The sequence below is a fragment of the Nematolebias whitei genome, chromosome 11 (assembly GCF_014905685.2).
Source record: "Nematolebias whitei isolate Nwh7 chromosome 11, NemWhi1, whole genome shotgun sequence".
Lineage (NCBI taxonomy): Eukaryota > Metazoa > Chordata > Actinopteri > Cyprinodontiformes > Rivulidae > Nematolebias > Nematolebias whitei.
Window position 1 is genome coordinate 32072876 of NC_056508.1, and position 17032 is coordinate 32089907.

General features: G+C 36.8%; 1 protein-coding gene across 1 annotated transcript in view; it reads right to left on the reverse strand.

The window, feature by feature from the left end:
• dip2ba (disco-interacting protein 2 homolog Ba) overlaps positions 1 to 14634 on the reverse strand; it is a 41079-nt gene extending 26445 nt beyond the window's left edge. The window contains exon 1 of the mRNA XM_037684191.1: positions 14507 to 14634. Coding sequence (XP_037540119.1) covers positions 14507 to 14591 — 85 coding nt within the window. The 5' untranslated portion in view covers positions 14592 to 14634. The remainder of the gene's footprint in view (positions 1 to 14506) is intronic.
• Between the last annotated feature and the right edge of the window lie 2398 nt (positions 14635 to 17032).

Sequence of the window (17032 nt, forward strand, 5' to 3'; positions counted from 1 at the left end):
AAGAAAGCCCGGAGAGTGCCGTTCTGTTCACACTCCCTCAAACCCCATCTTTTACTCTTCTTTAAACTTCTTTCCCATCTTTAAACTCCTCTCTCAAGTAGAAATTCTTCCAGATATTTAGAAATGTCTGTGTAAAGTGCTCATCCACCGCCGTGTGGGTAAAAGATCATAATTGTACAGTTTTCATAAATGTCTGTGGTGAAGCAACGGAAAAATCATGGCCGTATGATTTTTCCTGATTGATTGCTTATGTTGTTATTTTCATAATTTGCCAAATTAATGTAAATGTTTGATGTTAAACTTTGATTCTGTAAATAAATGACCGCATTCATTTTGATGGGTCAAATATAAATGACGTCTCACGTACATTTCATTAAATTCAATGCACGTTTTATTCAGTTCAGAAAAATGAGGAATCCGTGTTAATTGATGAATATATCTGAGCATCTGTTCATCTACAAAGAATTGGAAAGATAGTAAAATTATTGCAATTTGTTAAAAATATATATATTTTTAAAAAATAAAAAAAAAATACAGTATAATAATAATAATAATAATAATAATGTCATCACAATGTCAGCACTGTATGTTTCCATACAATGGCGAAATTAGTCTCTGCATTTAACCCATCCACCACCAGGTGGTGCAGTGGGCAGCTATTGAAAGCGCCCGGGGGACATTTTATATAATCTAAACAGTGTTTAGTCTAAAAAGAAACCATGTTTACCTAATAATGACACAGCACTGTGGAGATCTGGATATGTAGGCATTGAGCTAACCACAAGAGCTAAATTGCCCTTGGTCAGTTGTTAGATCATCAGTTCGACTCCCAGGCAGCTCGTTTTTCTGAGCAATGCAGCTTCCCCATTTCATTTTCTTTGCCATCAACATACTGTGCTTTGCAAATGAAGCCCAACCAAAAATAATGACCTTTAAAGAAAGGGAAAACTCTTTAATTTTCAGGTTATATTTATATTTTAAGGATGTTTTAAGGTGTTAAATAGTGAATACCAGCAAAGCACAACAATTTTTTATTAGCGACTTGATAGTGCCACCTCGACTACAGTCTTTGAGACGAAGCAAATCACCAGATGACTTTAGCTTATTTTTGACACAGTTCTCATACAAAATCCCAATTTTTGTTATCTTATAAATCAATAATTGATAAGATTACTCCAAAACTGCCTAGTTAACAATAAAAAAAAGGTGTTCTAGAATACACAAGAGTAAAAATTTTTACTTTCTATTATTTCTTCTTCAGAAAAAGCATCAACATGTCAGAAGGACAAATGTGGATTTGCAGTCAAAAAGTAATGCTTCCTTTCTCGAGTCAAACCCGAGCGTTACAACAGCGACAATCAAAATATGTTTGTTGCTATAAAATAGATCATTTTACTTAATTCTTATCCATCTCATTAATGCACACCTTAAGAAGAGTATAATCCCATCTGTGACTTGACTGACCTAAACCAGCACACTGCAACAAAAACTCCGCCGAGGAACCACAATAAACTGAGTAGTAAAAGTGAATTAGAGGTATCATGTTGCACTGCAATAGTGATATGACTGAGAGAGCCATCAGAATAATGTGATGGATGTGACCTGAGGTTTACTGAGCTCCATATGTCAACTGAGGGATCAGTGTCTTCTTCTGTCCAGGCTTATGTGGCCAGTTAGTATACACAAGACAATATACTGCAAGTTTAACTAAGAAATATAATCTATATGCTGCATCTCTTTGAATTACATGTGCATACATTATACTTCTTCATTGTGCTTAATTATGTATGGATTGAAGTCTAACATTAAATTAGAAGGAATACTGTATTATGAGCAGCTGACTTAATAAATCAATATAATAGGCTTATACCAAGCTGATGAGTAGATGATGAGAAACACTTAGATTCTGGCTTATTGAGCCTGAAGCGATCCCCTGCAAACCTTATCGTCTACGTTCCACTCTTTAGATGGTGACCTAATGCTACCAACCACTCTCAATCATTAAACAGGCTCTTATCAAGATGGAATATTTTCGTTGCGCTGAAATTTACACCAATTAAATAAACTCAAGGCAGCAGGCAATACGCATTCAAGGAATTCTTGTTTCATTTAATATATGAGCAACTGTGGAAACTTCTGCTAAAAACACATCAACGAAAAACTAAATTTTTAACCTGCTGTTCACACAGCAGAATTTAAAGCCTCTTCTTCCTCATTCAGACAGTAAGCGAGGGAATAATATAATAATGATCCTTCAGTCACTGGCACAGAGAAGGTTCTTTCTTAGATGTTTGTTGTAATGAAACTATTTGAAACAAGTAATGATATGTGTTATCACTGCATGTTCCCATACAAAGACAAAATTAGCTCTCTGCATTTAACCCATCACACCCGAGTTGCAAGTACAAATAATATTTCTGAAATACTTTTATTTGATTGTAGATGCAGACTTAGAAAATCAATAATTCCAAATGCTGTAGAACAAAGCTTCCAATTATATATATATAAACAGAAACAGGAAGTTTGATATAAGGTTCCTAATGCTATCACTGCACAATGCTACATATTTTCCAAAGTCTCACTGAAGTTGCCATCTTAAGATTCAAAAGTTCTCAAGACATTTTTTTTTTCCAACAAGTAAATTTGTAACTGCTTTGTCAGGTAATTATCTAAAATCAAGTCATTCTGGTTTGTCTCAGTCTCCTAGTTTTTGAGGTGTATTAATGGCAAGATACCAGACCCAGATTCCTCTGTGCTTAACTGATAGAACCAAACATGTTACAAGCAATAAAACTCATGACGTATCATTGAGTAGCTTGTGTTAATGGCTGTTGAAGGAATCACACTCACCCATTATTAGAGAAATGATTGTGACAGGCTGGCCTGGATGATGTTCAGTGGAAATCTATTTCAACAGGAGTCAAAACACATTCGGCCAGAAAAACAGAGTTTTCATATCATTTCTGTTCCAGGCTGAGTCTAAATAGGAAATCTTAATGATATTCTTGTTTGTTTGTTTTTCCTCTGGTGACAGTTTCATCTTAATTACAGCCAAGTGACTTTAATAATAACCAGTAACTGTCAGTTCCTTGTCATTGCCTATGGGAGGATTTCAGACACGACACAAACCTCCTCCGGAGCTCAGCCCTCCTACTGATATGAGGGCGTGAAAAATGCTGCATGCTCATATTGTGTCACTATTCGCTCTGGCAAATTTCAACAGAACCCCATAACACTCAAAATGTAGACCAAAACTCATGTCGACTGTACAACAACACAGATCATGCATACAGACAAATTATTTTAGCTCAGGAAAAGCCTAACACTGGGTCTGCTGCTTATTCTACCAAGGAAATACAAGTATTATCTTATCACATTTGTTTTAGACAATGACCATGCAACATGTAGATCTGCAGAAAATCAAGGCTACTGATGGTTCAGAAATACCATAAAGCCCTACGCATGTAATCTATAAAGAGAAACTTTGTTTTAACTATACCTCAGGGAAACTGAGTTAAAGGACTCCATGACTACAAGCCAAGTTTTAGCACAATGTGATCACAGGGGCCAAGATACACATCAGCTTGTGGAAGGGGTTTCCTGGGGATTTAAAGGCACTGGGAATTTTTGATAAGACATTGGCCCTCAGACAAGAATTAGGAAGTGAACTTTTCAAAAGTACTGCACACAGCCAAAATCAAAACCAATAATAATAAGCTAAACAAAACATTTTTAAAAGCCCCAGGAAGCAAGCGACAAAGACGGCAGATGACCTTTTCAAAATCTACATTGTGCATTTTTACAGCAAGAACGCTGAATGCAGACCTCAGTTGTCATATATAGAAACTGGACAGCAGCTGAGAAAATACCTCATGATCTTCACACCCACTTGAAAAGCTTCAAATGATCAGCTGTGGATGATGAGCTGAAGAGCAATGTGACAGAGCTAGAGACAGATTTTCCAACAACCATCAAGCCTATTCTCAAACGTTTTGCTCCCAAAAGGTGCTTCATGAATATTTGCAGTCAAAATAATTATCCTTAATATACCGGTAGGTTTGTTTGTTTATTTATTTAAATAAATTTTAAAAATACTATCAATAAATGTCCCTTTTCTATCTTAGTATCTCAGACCCGGTAATTCTAACATTCAGATGTTTACAGATTAAACCTTCAATCTGCTATCTCTGAAAAATAATCAAGTTATAACATTCATGGAAAATAACATTAGTGACCTATATCTGCTGTGAGTTTGTTATAGTGTAATAACATGGCGAAGTTAAAGGAAGGGAAGCAATCAGAAAGCTTACTGGTCTGATGTTTTAACAATTAACATTTATAAGTTTTACAGTGGGGTTAAATCCTAACAGGCTGGGGTATTTTACAGCTCATGGATGCAGTCCTCGTGTAGCAGCCAGTCAGCCAATCAAAGATGTGTTTAGCACAGGCTGCTTTTTACTAACAAAGACACACAATCACAACGGACTCCTTTAGACTTTAAGAGGGTAGCCTCCACTGCAATAATGGCGCAGCTTTTGTGCTACAGAGATGCTTGTTTTATCCTCCTCGGGCATGAAAGTGAATTTGTTTTGCCAGCTAGGTCTATTTATATTCACAAGAGCATTCTTGAGTATTACTACTCACATCACCCCTCAGACGGTGGGTATAGACTAGACAAAGGTTGGAGGAGTTCCGTGTCAAATCCTACAAAAAATAAAATTAAATATATAAACCATGACCAAAAAAAAAAAAAGTTATTTGTACAGAAGAAGATCAGAGCTATGGTCCTTTTTTTGTTTGTTTATTTGTTTTTCCTGAATTCTGACTTTAATTTCAGCGTTCTGAGAAAAAAAGTCAGGTTTCTGACATTTCCTTCTCAGAATTCTGACTTTAATCACAAAGTTCTACAATTAAAATCAGGATTCTTACTCCAATCTCAATCTCACAATCAATTTTGATGTTAAAATCAGAATTCTGAGGAAAAAAGCCAGAATTGAGGAAAAAAAAGTTTTGCACTGTGCCCCTAATCCTCTTCTGTATATTTGTGTTTGTGTTGAGCTTGTGATTTAACCAATAAATTACAGATCACTGTGCACATCAGTCATCACTGGTGTGTCATAGTCTGGCCCGTTATGAGACGACACAGAGACTGAAACTTCAGAAAGGTGTCTGATCATCACACTCAGCCCAAATAACATGACATGCTGGTGAAGTAAGAAAAAATAGCACGTGTTGCGCAAATTGAGAAACAGAAGTTCTGAAGTCCTAAACTCCAAAATCGCATTTCCTCTATGATGAGTCACAGGCTGGATGAACCTTCTAAACTAAACAACTAAAACAGGTTTTCTCACTTTCCAGTTGATGGATTGATGTGCCCTGAAGGCAACACACCTAGAAAGTGGTGACTCACGGATCTACAACACAGGATACAGGCATGCCTGGACTGTAAACATGTCATTTCTCTGAAACACTAACTTGTGACACATAAGACAGCAAAATATCACATCAGTGTTAAAATAATTTGAGCCTTTACTCACAGCTGGTCTGTCTTTAACATTTATTCTTTGAAACACGAGTGACTCATCTTATGTCTGTTTCTGTGTCTTGTTATATTTCCTCAGTACTGAGGCTGAGGCAGTAATAAATATGTTAACAATATGACCATTCATGAGCTATAAGTGAAGTAACATTGTAACAGTTTAATGCCACAGTGTTACCACTTCATAATACTTTTGAGTTACATATATAAAAAATGTAAAGATAAATTAAATCAGATTGCTTTTAAATGGGGGGTAAAATTTGAAAGTTCGGACTTTGGCAGTGATATTTAAAAAGCAATGTGGACATAAAATGTGATGATTTGGGGGGAAATTTAGCTTTTTACATTTGTATATGTATATGTATATATATATGGTTGTATATGTATATATATCTCTCTATATATATATATATATATATATATATATATATATATATAGAGAGAGAGAGAGAGTGTGTAGATATAAATATTTTAATATAATAAATCTAATACTGAAATGGATAATCAGACATTTTCATTGTGTTCTCCCTTCACCCATAGTTATTTTATTTTATGCAAACTGCTTTTGCTGTTTGTGATGCTCTTTTTCTGTTGTTGTCTTATTTGTACAATCAAAAATGCTAGATCATCAGAAGTACAGCACAGGTAGAACAACTGGGAGCCAAAGTTAGAGAGGCCAGACTATTTTTGGACATGTCCAGAGGAGGGACAGTGGGTATATTGTTAGAAGGATGATAGAAATGCAGCTGTCAGGAAAAAGACAAAGAGGAGATATATGGATGCAGTTAGAGAGGACATGGAGGTAGTTGGAGTGAGGACAGAGGATGCAGAGGACAGATGGAGGAGGATGACTTGCTGTGGCGACCCCTGAAGAGGGAACAGCTGAAAGTAGAAGACTCCATATACCGGCAACTAAAATTTTATTGAATCTCAAATTTTAACAGTTAATTCAGAGCATTTACTTTTTTTTAATACACAATTAAATAACTATAGACAAAGTAACAGAAGTTTTTACAGAACTACTGGTATTCAATATTTATGTGGACCAGACCTACTGGGCAACTTATATGAGCTTGTTAACTCAAACCCTGTCTGTGTGTGCGTGTGTGTGAGAAAGTTGATAAATGGGACATTAATTTAACTCCTGGGAAATATTCAGAGGTTGGGTTCTTTTACTTGTCTCCGCTTGTACCTGAGGAACCTAAAAAAAGTCACTCACCAACCACCCACACCACTCACTGAAGCTGTTCTGGTATTTATTGGGAGCTTGTGAATAATTCAGCTTAGCATAAGGCTAGAAACATAAAAGGGACTGCAGTCATCATTAACTATTCACAAAAACAGTATTGTCTTAGACACATTTGCATGTACAAACATAATGTATCCATCTACACAAATACACAACAGAAGATTTTCCCAGGAGTATGCAGCCATCTGCCAGCCTTAAGGCCCCAGTTCTTAGCCTTCAGGGAAACCAATGTGTGGTTTTTGGGTTATAATCTTACATTAAATATTTAAAAACTCTACTTGATCAGAAATATTTCAATGCTCACACATGCAGGACAAAATGACAAAATGGTTTATGTAATCTAAAAACAGCAATGAATGATAAAACATGGTACTGTCCCACTTTATACTAAAAGAATTAAAAATGCCCATTTTGAAGCATAATGGTTTAGTTATGTTTTAAGGAAAATATGTTTAATTTGAGAAGAAACTGTCTTGGTTCATAAGTGAAATCTGACAGCACACCTTCTGTTCTAAAAAAATCTGGCACTGTAGATAGTCAGTAGATGTGGTCCAGCCATAAAGTTAAATGACAAATAGAGGGTGCATTGGTCATGTGACGCTGTGACTCACTGGAGGGACAGGAGACATAACCAGAGAGGGTTAGCATCTGGACTTAGCGTCATTGTAGATATTGGCACAATAGCCAACAGTAAGGGCTGATTATATAAAAATTGTAAAAATTATTAATGATAGTATTAATATAATATTATATAAGCTATCTATGTATATAAAACTGTAAAAATGCCACAAAGCTGTGTGCTACGGTTGTACCAACAAAAAAGAAAAAGGAAAACATACCTCATTTCACAAGTAAGCAGATTTTATCTTATTTACCTCAATGCGAGTGTGAACTGACCATAATTGAAGCTAATAATGTAACTGTTTCAAATTAAAATTAGCCTATAAAGACATTACAAATTGCTGATAATTACTGAATTGGCTAGTACATATTAGCTTCAGGGGCATACATTATGCTGAATCATGCCACAACTTAGCACAAATTATTAAATAGTACAAGATGATATTGCCTCCAACTCATATAATATGTACACAGTGTAAAATAATAATTTATATTTGACTATTATTAGGTTTCCATTACACAAACCTGACCAAAGGAAAATATGGTTAGCCAATATTAGAGACAAGTTTTATACGTCATATCATCGACTACACATCAGGTAAATAATAATAGATATGCATTACAATATTCTAATAGTGTTATGCAATACCCTTCATATGTAATTTCTGAGTTGTGTGTGTCATTGCCTGACTTCAGATCTAGTTTAGATCATCATTACTTAGAAATTATATATTATCCTTATATACTGTAGTAGTTTTACATGATTGTTGAATAAAATTAACATGAATTACCTATGCTATTAATTTATTGTAAATAGATTACAAATAATTAGTGACATAGATCCAATTGGCCTTGCTGTTTTATCAAATAGTTGCTCTTCCCCATTGTCACAGATGCCACATAAATCTCACCATAAATCTCAATTCAATTCAGTTCAGTTTATTTATACAGCACCAAGTCACAACAGAAGTCATCTCAGGGCACTGAACAGAAACAATCATATATAAAAATAATAATTTAACATTATTTATCTGAGGAGCAGACTGCTTTGAATTTAACTTCATCACAGAACTCTCATCTTGAGCAAACATGAAGGCGAGAGTGGAAAGAAAAAACTCCCTTATGAGGAAGAAACCTTTAACAGAACCAGGCTCAGGACAAGCGTCCATCTGCTTCGACTGGCTGGGTTTGATAAGAACAGATACACAATGGCAGGTCAAGAATTATGTTAAGATAGAAATAGTATCAAATGAAAATTATTCAATTTTAGCAAATCATGGAAATGAGGTCAGTTTGTCCTCTAGTAGTGTAAGTTTAAGGCAGCATAACAAGTCAACCCCAATTAAAGGATTTATCAAAAAGGAAAGTCTTAGGCTCAGTCTTAAAACTGGACAATGTGTCAGCCTCACAGACAGAAACTGGAAGTTGGTTCCGCCAGAGAGGAGCCTGATAACTGAAAGATCTTCCTCCCATTTTGCTTTCGGAAAATCTAGGAACCACAAGTAAGCCTGCAGTCTGAGAGCAAAGTGCTCTGTTAGGAAAATATGGAACAATAAGATCTCTAACATATGATAGAGCTAAGATGTTGAGAGCTTTGTAGGTAATTTATGGGTCCAACAGACTGGAACTGCGATGTACGTGTTTTGGTTCATTTATTACATTGTTGTTTTATTATCTTCTGCTCCCTTCCCTGGTTCCTGTCAAGTTTACAGTTATTACCTTAACATGTTCTTACGATAACAACCAGAAAATTGTTAACATCTTAATTTACTACACATAATGAAATTACGTGCATAGATTTAAGTAGTAAGGGTCAAAGGTTGTGAAAATATCTGACTCTTTGTAAGGTTCAATTTCCCATTTCTGTTGCAGTGCAGACCAAAAGTTAAAACCAAACTGTTGCACCACACATGCACTTATGTTTGAGGAAGTCACTATCACATGTCTGTCATCTGTCTCAAAATAGGCACTTTGCCTAGCAAAAACAACCGTTCACTTGATATCCAACACATAAATAATACAGAAGCAGAAGATGTTTACGCTGATTACTTTCCTGATAAGAGGAAGAATCATCTTTAAGGATCCGTCAGGTTTTGTCCAACACACTGCTCCTGATTGCTAATGGATGGCTAATATAGATTAGATCCATATTAGTGCTGTCATGCTCTGCTGAGCCTTGCCCTTTATATGCAGTGCATGCATCCTGCTTCTGCTGCATCAGAGCAAGTGGCCTAAAATGGAAGCCACTGTGTGTACCATCAATCCCCACAAACTAATCACAGAGGTGAACATACAGTAACTCCACATGCATGTGAACAGAGATAAGCCCTCTAGATACCAGGCTTTGCTCCTGAGTTTAGGAATTATAAAGCAGACTGAAGGAATGGGAGTTTTTTAAAGCAGAACCATGTATGTCCTGAACATTTAAACAGAATATACCATTCATGTAGTTTTGTTTGGGTCAGCATTTTTTTTTTCTTCTAACAAACTCACCAGGTGATGTGGGATATGAACCCAATACGCATGTTACAACCTTTACATTGCAGAAAAAAACCACACCCTGCAGAATTTGACCAGTATCGGACCCTCCTTGGTCTTTGCACTCATAGACGACTGCCTTGGTTCAGATCAATTTCCTAAATGGCTGCAGATCTCCTGGCCACAGTGACTCAGGCCAGCTGAATGATCTTCATTGTGTGCCCATAGTCACAGGGGGCTACAGAGCTGAACTGTTTTTAAGAGGCCATTTGGCAGCTCTGGGTTCTTATCCGAGCAACACAGGAACAGGCATTTCCACTTGGTTTAGATGAAGGCTTGTTATGAACAGAAGAAAAATAACCCATCAGGTAGCAACATGAGGAACGCTTCCTGTCATGAAGGGACAAGGAGGCTTTTACACCCATAAAGCAAAAATACTGTAAACACTGGAATATTAAGCAGCTGCAGCTTGTTCAGCCAGAAAGTATTCCCTTTGTCTTACTGCATTCAGGGCGTTAGAGCAGCAGTATAAAAAACACGGCACTAATAAACTGTCATCATTAAAAAATACAAACGATGAACTGGACTGCTTTTTGGAGAACATTACAGTCTCACTTCATAAGACCACAACAAGGAAGCCTTGGAAACAACTAGTGTCCTCAACCACATTACTATGTTTACCAAAGCAAAAACATAGGTGACAGGTTTCAGTAGACACTTACTGGTGAGGAACACCAGTAAGTGTCTCAAGACTGTATGAGGAAACATCAATTGACCTGCTGGAGCTGAAAAACTAGACAAAATAATGAAAAATAAGGGAGTACACACACACACACATATTACAATATTTGCTCATATCAACTGCAGCAGGATAAATTTAATGGAAAACAACAGAATTTCTTGATGAACAAACACAAATGTCTCTCACTCTAAGTGATTGAAACAATTCATTGACATGTAAAAGTGATTATGAGGGCTGCACAATATTAGGAAGACATGCTATTGCAATGTTATTGAATATTTTGATACCAGTATCAGTTGTGATGAACTCGCGTTCTGTCATGTTCACAACACTCCTTTCTGTGTGCTTAAACGTGGATCCATCTGATTGAAATGTTCATTTTTACTTGCAGTTTGTGACTGAGATAATTTGAAGTTATTGTGATGTTGATATTGTGCACAATGATATTGTATCATCAAGAAATATTTCATTTATTGTGCAGCCTATACGTGCTTTTTAAATATTACCAAGTTTCTTGGATTGTAGGACTTTAGATTTTCTGCTTCTAAAATCAGACAAAACAGTTGTTGTTTTTGACAACGTGAAGAAAAAAATATCTAAATTTCTGGTTTACATTACCGGTACTTAGGCCTGCAGTAATACTGTGAGAGACTGAGTTATTTTTGGCCAGGATTCGTCCTTTAACTCACTAGTATCTATAGGCGGAATTATTACCACTTTCTATTTTTAGGATGTCCCAATAACTCTCTGAAAAGCCTCCAGCTGACCCAAAACGCTGCAGCGAAAGCTCCCACCTATTTCAAACAACTTCATAATGGCATATTTATTCATGCAAAACTTTTTACTATTATACTGAAGGTTTACGGTGGTTTCTAAAGAAGCCATACACTAGAATGAGAGGTAGAGCATTCGGGTATTGAGCTCCACTCTTGTAGAACCAGTCAACTGTTTGGTGTCAGGAATTTACAATCTTGTTTTGTTCCTTTTTCCAAGAATGGGTTTAAAACTTTGCATTTTGATAAACGCTCAAAAGTTGGGACTACCTTGAGCCATCTCTTTAGTTCTACATTTATAACATTTGGTAGATGGAGAACAGAAAGACCACCTTTCCTCAATCTGCAGTTTTTATTTTCTTACTTTCCTTGTATGTTTGTCCTAACACTACTATCGATAACATTGTGGTTTTTTTAAATACTTTTATTCCATCCCCCTGGCACAGAGCTTTTGTGTTCGTCTTCCCACTCCTCAGCCAGTATGCCCACCCTTCCTGAGTCTGGTTCTACTGGACTGGCCTTCCTGGTAAAAAGGAGATTTTCCTTTCTGCAGTCATCTTTTGTTTTGTGTATGCTCGAAATGGTGTATTTTATAAAGTCTTATACGATTTACTTGACGTGTTTTTATTTTTTTTACAAACAGATACTTCACAATTACTAATACACTGGATCTGACCAGGTTCGGTTGAATTATAACTGGATATTTAACAAAAACAGACTGTATTGATTAAGCTGTCAATCATACTTTCTTAACTTTCTTTCATCTTAAGATGACTTTTGTTTGAACTGGGTCAATATAAATTAAAGAATTAAAGAGCTGCCATTCCTTGAAGAAATGCCTATCCCCCGCTGTTTTTATCCCAGAGATTTTTGGCCCAAGATGTTCTATTCAGAAATGAGAAAATTACAGCAATGTCGGTCAAACCATCTTGATATCCTGAGATGCCAAACTCGAAGTATGAGTTGTAAAACACTCCCAGCTACAACATCAAATTTTAGCTTCATTTTTGTTGCCTTTTTTCTGTTGGCTAAGGTTGGTGAGCTGTACAATCATCTTGAATTGGACTGACTTCAGAAGTTAATCATTTATATGTGTACGTCTAATAATGATTATTTTCTGAAAGTCACTTAAATTCATCCAGTGGTTAATTAGATATTTTACTCACAGAAAGACAGAGTTCACTGCAAACAGTTACATTTTAAACAAATATATATATAAAAAGTGCATTCTGTTAGCTCTCAGAATGTGTTGGGGATGAGCCTCTGCTACTACCACCCCAAATTTTAGGTCAGTTTCTATTATATACATTTTTAGGGCCAGTTGGCTGTGGAGGCCATTTTGAATTGGGTTGAGTCCAAAAGGTAATCAGTTGTAAAAGAACATCCAATTATGACTTCCTGTAAGGTTAATTAAAATGTGTCCAGTGATTTGTGAGATATTTTGTTAACACACACACACAATATGGGCAAAAACATTTTTGTGATGGCGATAATAAACCAAAGTGAAAATTAATTAGCATCAATTTGTACAACCGCCCACGATATATTTTAACCAGACGCAGTAGTAATCACAGCATAAAGAGCAATGTAGAAAGATTTATCAATTAAAGTCAAGTCATTTCAATCTCATCAATGATTATTTAAGATTGGAGGCATATATCATTTATGATTAATGTACCAAACATCCCAAAGCAGAGAAAAGATAAAAGGTGTTTAACAGGTCAGCCAACACAAACTAAACTTCATATGTCAAACACATTAACCTCCGAGGTCAGTCAGCTCGACAGCAACTGCACGAGCTCCAACATCAGCAACAGGATGAGCTGATACTTAATGCAAAAGATAAAACTATACTCCTCTCTGTTTTAGTTTTTTTTTTTTTTTTTTTTCAGCTTTGGCTGTTCCTATTTTAGAAGTGCTACGAGTGCATTATAAAACAAAACTATTGTTTCTTTGTAGTGTTTTGCTGGTTGCGAGTACAGCTCTGATGTAACATTAAACGTGTATGTGCACAAATCGGTAGTTTTCACGAACGTCATAATTTCTTTAAACGGGAGTAAAGGTTTCAAGCAGTAAGAAGTGGGGACATTCTGCATCTGTTGTTCAAAACTCCATGTTCAGAGTAAAGTTGGAAACAAATAGTGCAACTTGATGCTACATCCAGTTTTCTTATACCCATCATTTTTAGACTTTTTTAACAGTGACATTTTAAATCATTCAAAATCATTAGGGAAATCCTTCCGACACTACAAACGTCCACTATTTGTTGATATTTGCTCCATACTGATGATGAACAAAGGCAAAGTGGGGAATCCTGTCAGGGATGGGTGACAGTCAGTGTGTCACTGATGGTGTAAAGGAGATAAAAACAGCTGCTGGGGGGAAGGGCTGCCCTTCATTATACATTAAATGGATGCATGAGAAGGTCCATCAAACCAAAACATACACATCTATCTAATAGTGAGAGCACAAACAAAATACTATTTTAACCACATTGTAAGGGGGAGGTGAACATATAACCTGCTAATGACAGATGTGCACGTGTACCAGCATCTGGACACAATGGTTTCAATGAATGGGGAGCTGCAACTCTCCCAAAGAGTCTTGATATGACACAGCAGAAGATGTCTGTAGGCCTGCACATGTCAACACGCATCACCGTGACTCACGCTTTCACGGCAGCAAAGCGTGTCCTGGACGGAAACCTCCAGCATGCGCACCCTGGCAGAGGCTTGGACCACCGTGGCATCACGGTGACATATTCAAGATGACAGAGCTCGCCGGTGTTAAGACAGCTACACGCAACGAGGTGTGGCTTTGATGTAACGTTGGAAAGGAAGTGGGGATATTTGTTGTTGACAAAACGTGATGGTGGAGATAAAGGAGGAAAAGGACGAAAGGGGTATCACCTCCTTCACAATGCTGCTAGCTTGTAGACCCTCATATTAGCACCAAACAAGCCGTCTGACCATTAAAGTGGAGCAGGTGGATGAAAAGTGGTGCTGTATTGAAGCCGGTAGGCCTACAGAGCTAAGAGACAATACATGGCTATCCCCCATCACCAGCCCCATGATGAAAAGCCCCACTCCCCTCTTTTTTATTACCTTCAGACAGCTCCAGATCCAACTCCGCCAACTGGTCTCTAACCTCCTTCGGCAGGGCGGACAGATCAGAGCCGCGGTCTGCCATGGTTTCGCCGAGAAACACGAAAACAGTCTGGTTGAGAAGAACCCAGGCTGCTGCTTCGAAGTGATAAAAAGGCGAAAAAAAATATATAATAATTAAAACCCTCCCTCAAGAAACAAAACAGGCGCCGGAGTGGGAGAGACGACCCATCCGCACGGCTTGCCCTTCCGCCATAATGGGGGGAAAAAAAGCTCACCAACGGCAACGTGCGGTCACGTGACCGCCCTCACCTCGCCTCTCTGTTGTGCTGTTTAAGCCCCAACCAAACACACACACACACACACACACACACTCTCTCGAGCATAGAGCGCTGAATGGTACGTCAACGTCGCCGCCATTTTGAATGTGGCAGAATTGCCGAAGGAAAGTCAAGTCAGATTTATTTATAGTAGAGCACATTTAAAACAGAAACTGTTACCAAAGTGCTTAACAAAAATATCACATCATCAGATAAAAAGTAGCAAGATATATTTACAGCACATGGAATAAAAATATAAAACCAAAAACAATTAGAAACAATGAAATACTAAATCAGATCACGTTGTGTCAAAAGTCAAGGAAATAATAACAAAAAGCATAAACTCAGTCAGAAACAATGAAATACTAAATCAGGTCAGATGACCTTTTGTTAAATAGGAATAATAACAAAAGCATAAACAGAATCAGCATCAATGAAAAACTAGATCTAAAGCTGATCACCCTGTGTTAAATGTCAGTGAGTACAGATGTGTTTTTAGGAGAGATTTAAAAGCAGAGACTGAGGTGGCCTGTCGAATGTTAATGGGCAGATTGTTCCAAAGTTTAGGGCCCACGACTGAGAACGCTCGATCTCCTCTGAGCTTCAGCCTGGTTTTTGGTACGGCCAAAAGCAGCTGGTCTGATGATCTCAAAGCCCGAGAAGGAGTATAAGGATGAAGAAGGTCGGAGAGGTATGATGGTGCAAGGCTGTTAATGCACTTGAAAGTCAGCAGGAGAATTTTATAATCAACTCTGACACGTACAGGAAGCCAGTGAAGAGCGGACAGAACCGGAGTAATGTGCTCAAACCTGTGAGTTCCTGTTAAAAGCCGAGCTGCAGCATTTTGTACGAGCTGGAGACGTGAAAGTGAAGCCTGACTAACCCCAACATAAAGTGAGTTACAGTAGTCCAGCCGGGAAGTAATAAATGCATGGACTACTTTTTCAAAGTCAGATCTGGACAGAACGGACTTAAGCTTTGCTATTTGCCTTAGCTGAAAGAAGCTTTTTTGTAGAACAGAGTTGATCTGTTTATTAAACTTAAAGTCTGAGTCTAAGACTACACCAAGATTGGTAACCGACTGCTTTAGATGAGGCTGAAGGGAGTGCAGGTTTACAGGATCAGTGACAGTGGTAGAGCTTGGGTTAAACACAACGACCTCAGTCTTCTGATCATTAAAACTCAAGAAGTTTGCAGCCATCCAAGTCTTGAAAGGGACGGAACTTCATAAATCACTGTTCTACAAAGTGTTTTAAGTTGATGCCTGTCATTCATCAAGCAGGCACCAAAGATAACATTTGTAGCTTTTATAGTGATTATTAAAAATGTTTACTCCTTAAATGTTTAGAGTAAAGGTCAGGAAATCTGGTCTCTCTTTTCGTAGGCTCAATGGGTAAATAAAGGTTGAATGAATGGAAAAAAAAAAAAACACCAAACCAACATATGTGTTGTTCTGAGTGTTTACAACTACTAACGTATGTAACATTATTACGTACCGTGGGGAAAATATATAGAAATATTAATTTTTAACATTTAATCTGTGTCTATAAACAGATCATGAAATGTAGATGTGACATGTGGATTTTCTGAATAAAGGGCACTAACATTCACATTTAACTTTTTTGATTAATCACATCAATGAACATTAAAAAAACAATCTATCTATCTATGTATCTATGTATCTATGTATCTATGTATCTATGTATCTATCTATCTATCTATCTATCTATCTATCTATGTATCTATGTATCTATGTATCTATGTATCTATGTATCTATCTATCTATGTATCTATGTATCTATGTATCTATGTATCTATCTATCTATGTATCTATCTATCTATCTATCTATCTATCTATCTATCTATCTATCTATCATCTATCTATCTATCTATCTATCTATCTATCTATCTATCTATCATCTATCTATCTATCTATCTATCATCTATCTATCTATCTATCTATCTATCTATCTATCTATCTACCTACCTACCTACCTACCTACCTACCTACCTACCTACCTACCTACCTACCTACCTGTCTGTCTGTCTGTCTGTCTGTCTGTCTGTCTGTCTGTCTGTCTATCTATCTATCTATCTATCTATCTATCTATCTATCTATCTATCTATCTATCTATCTATCATCTATCTATCTATCTATCTATCTATCTATCTATCTATCTATCATATATCTATCTATCTATCTATC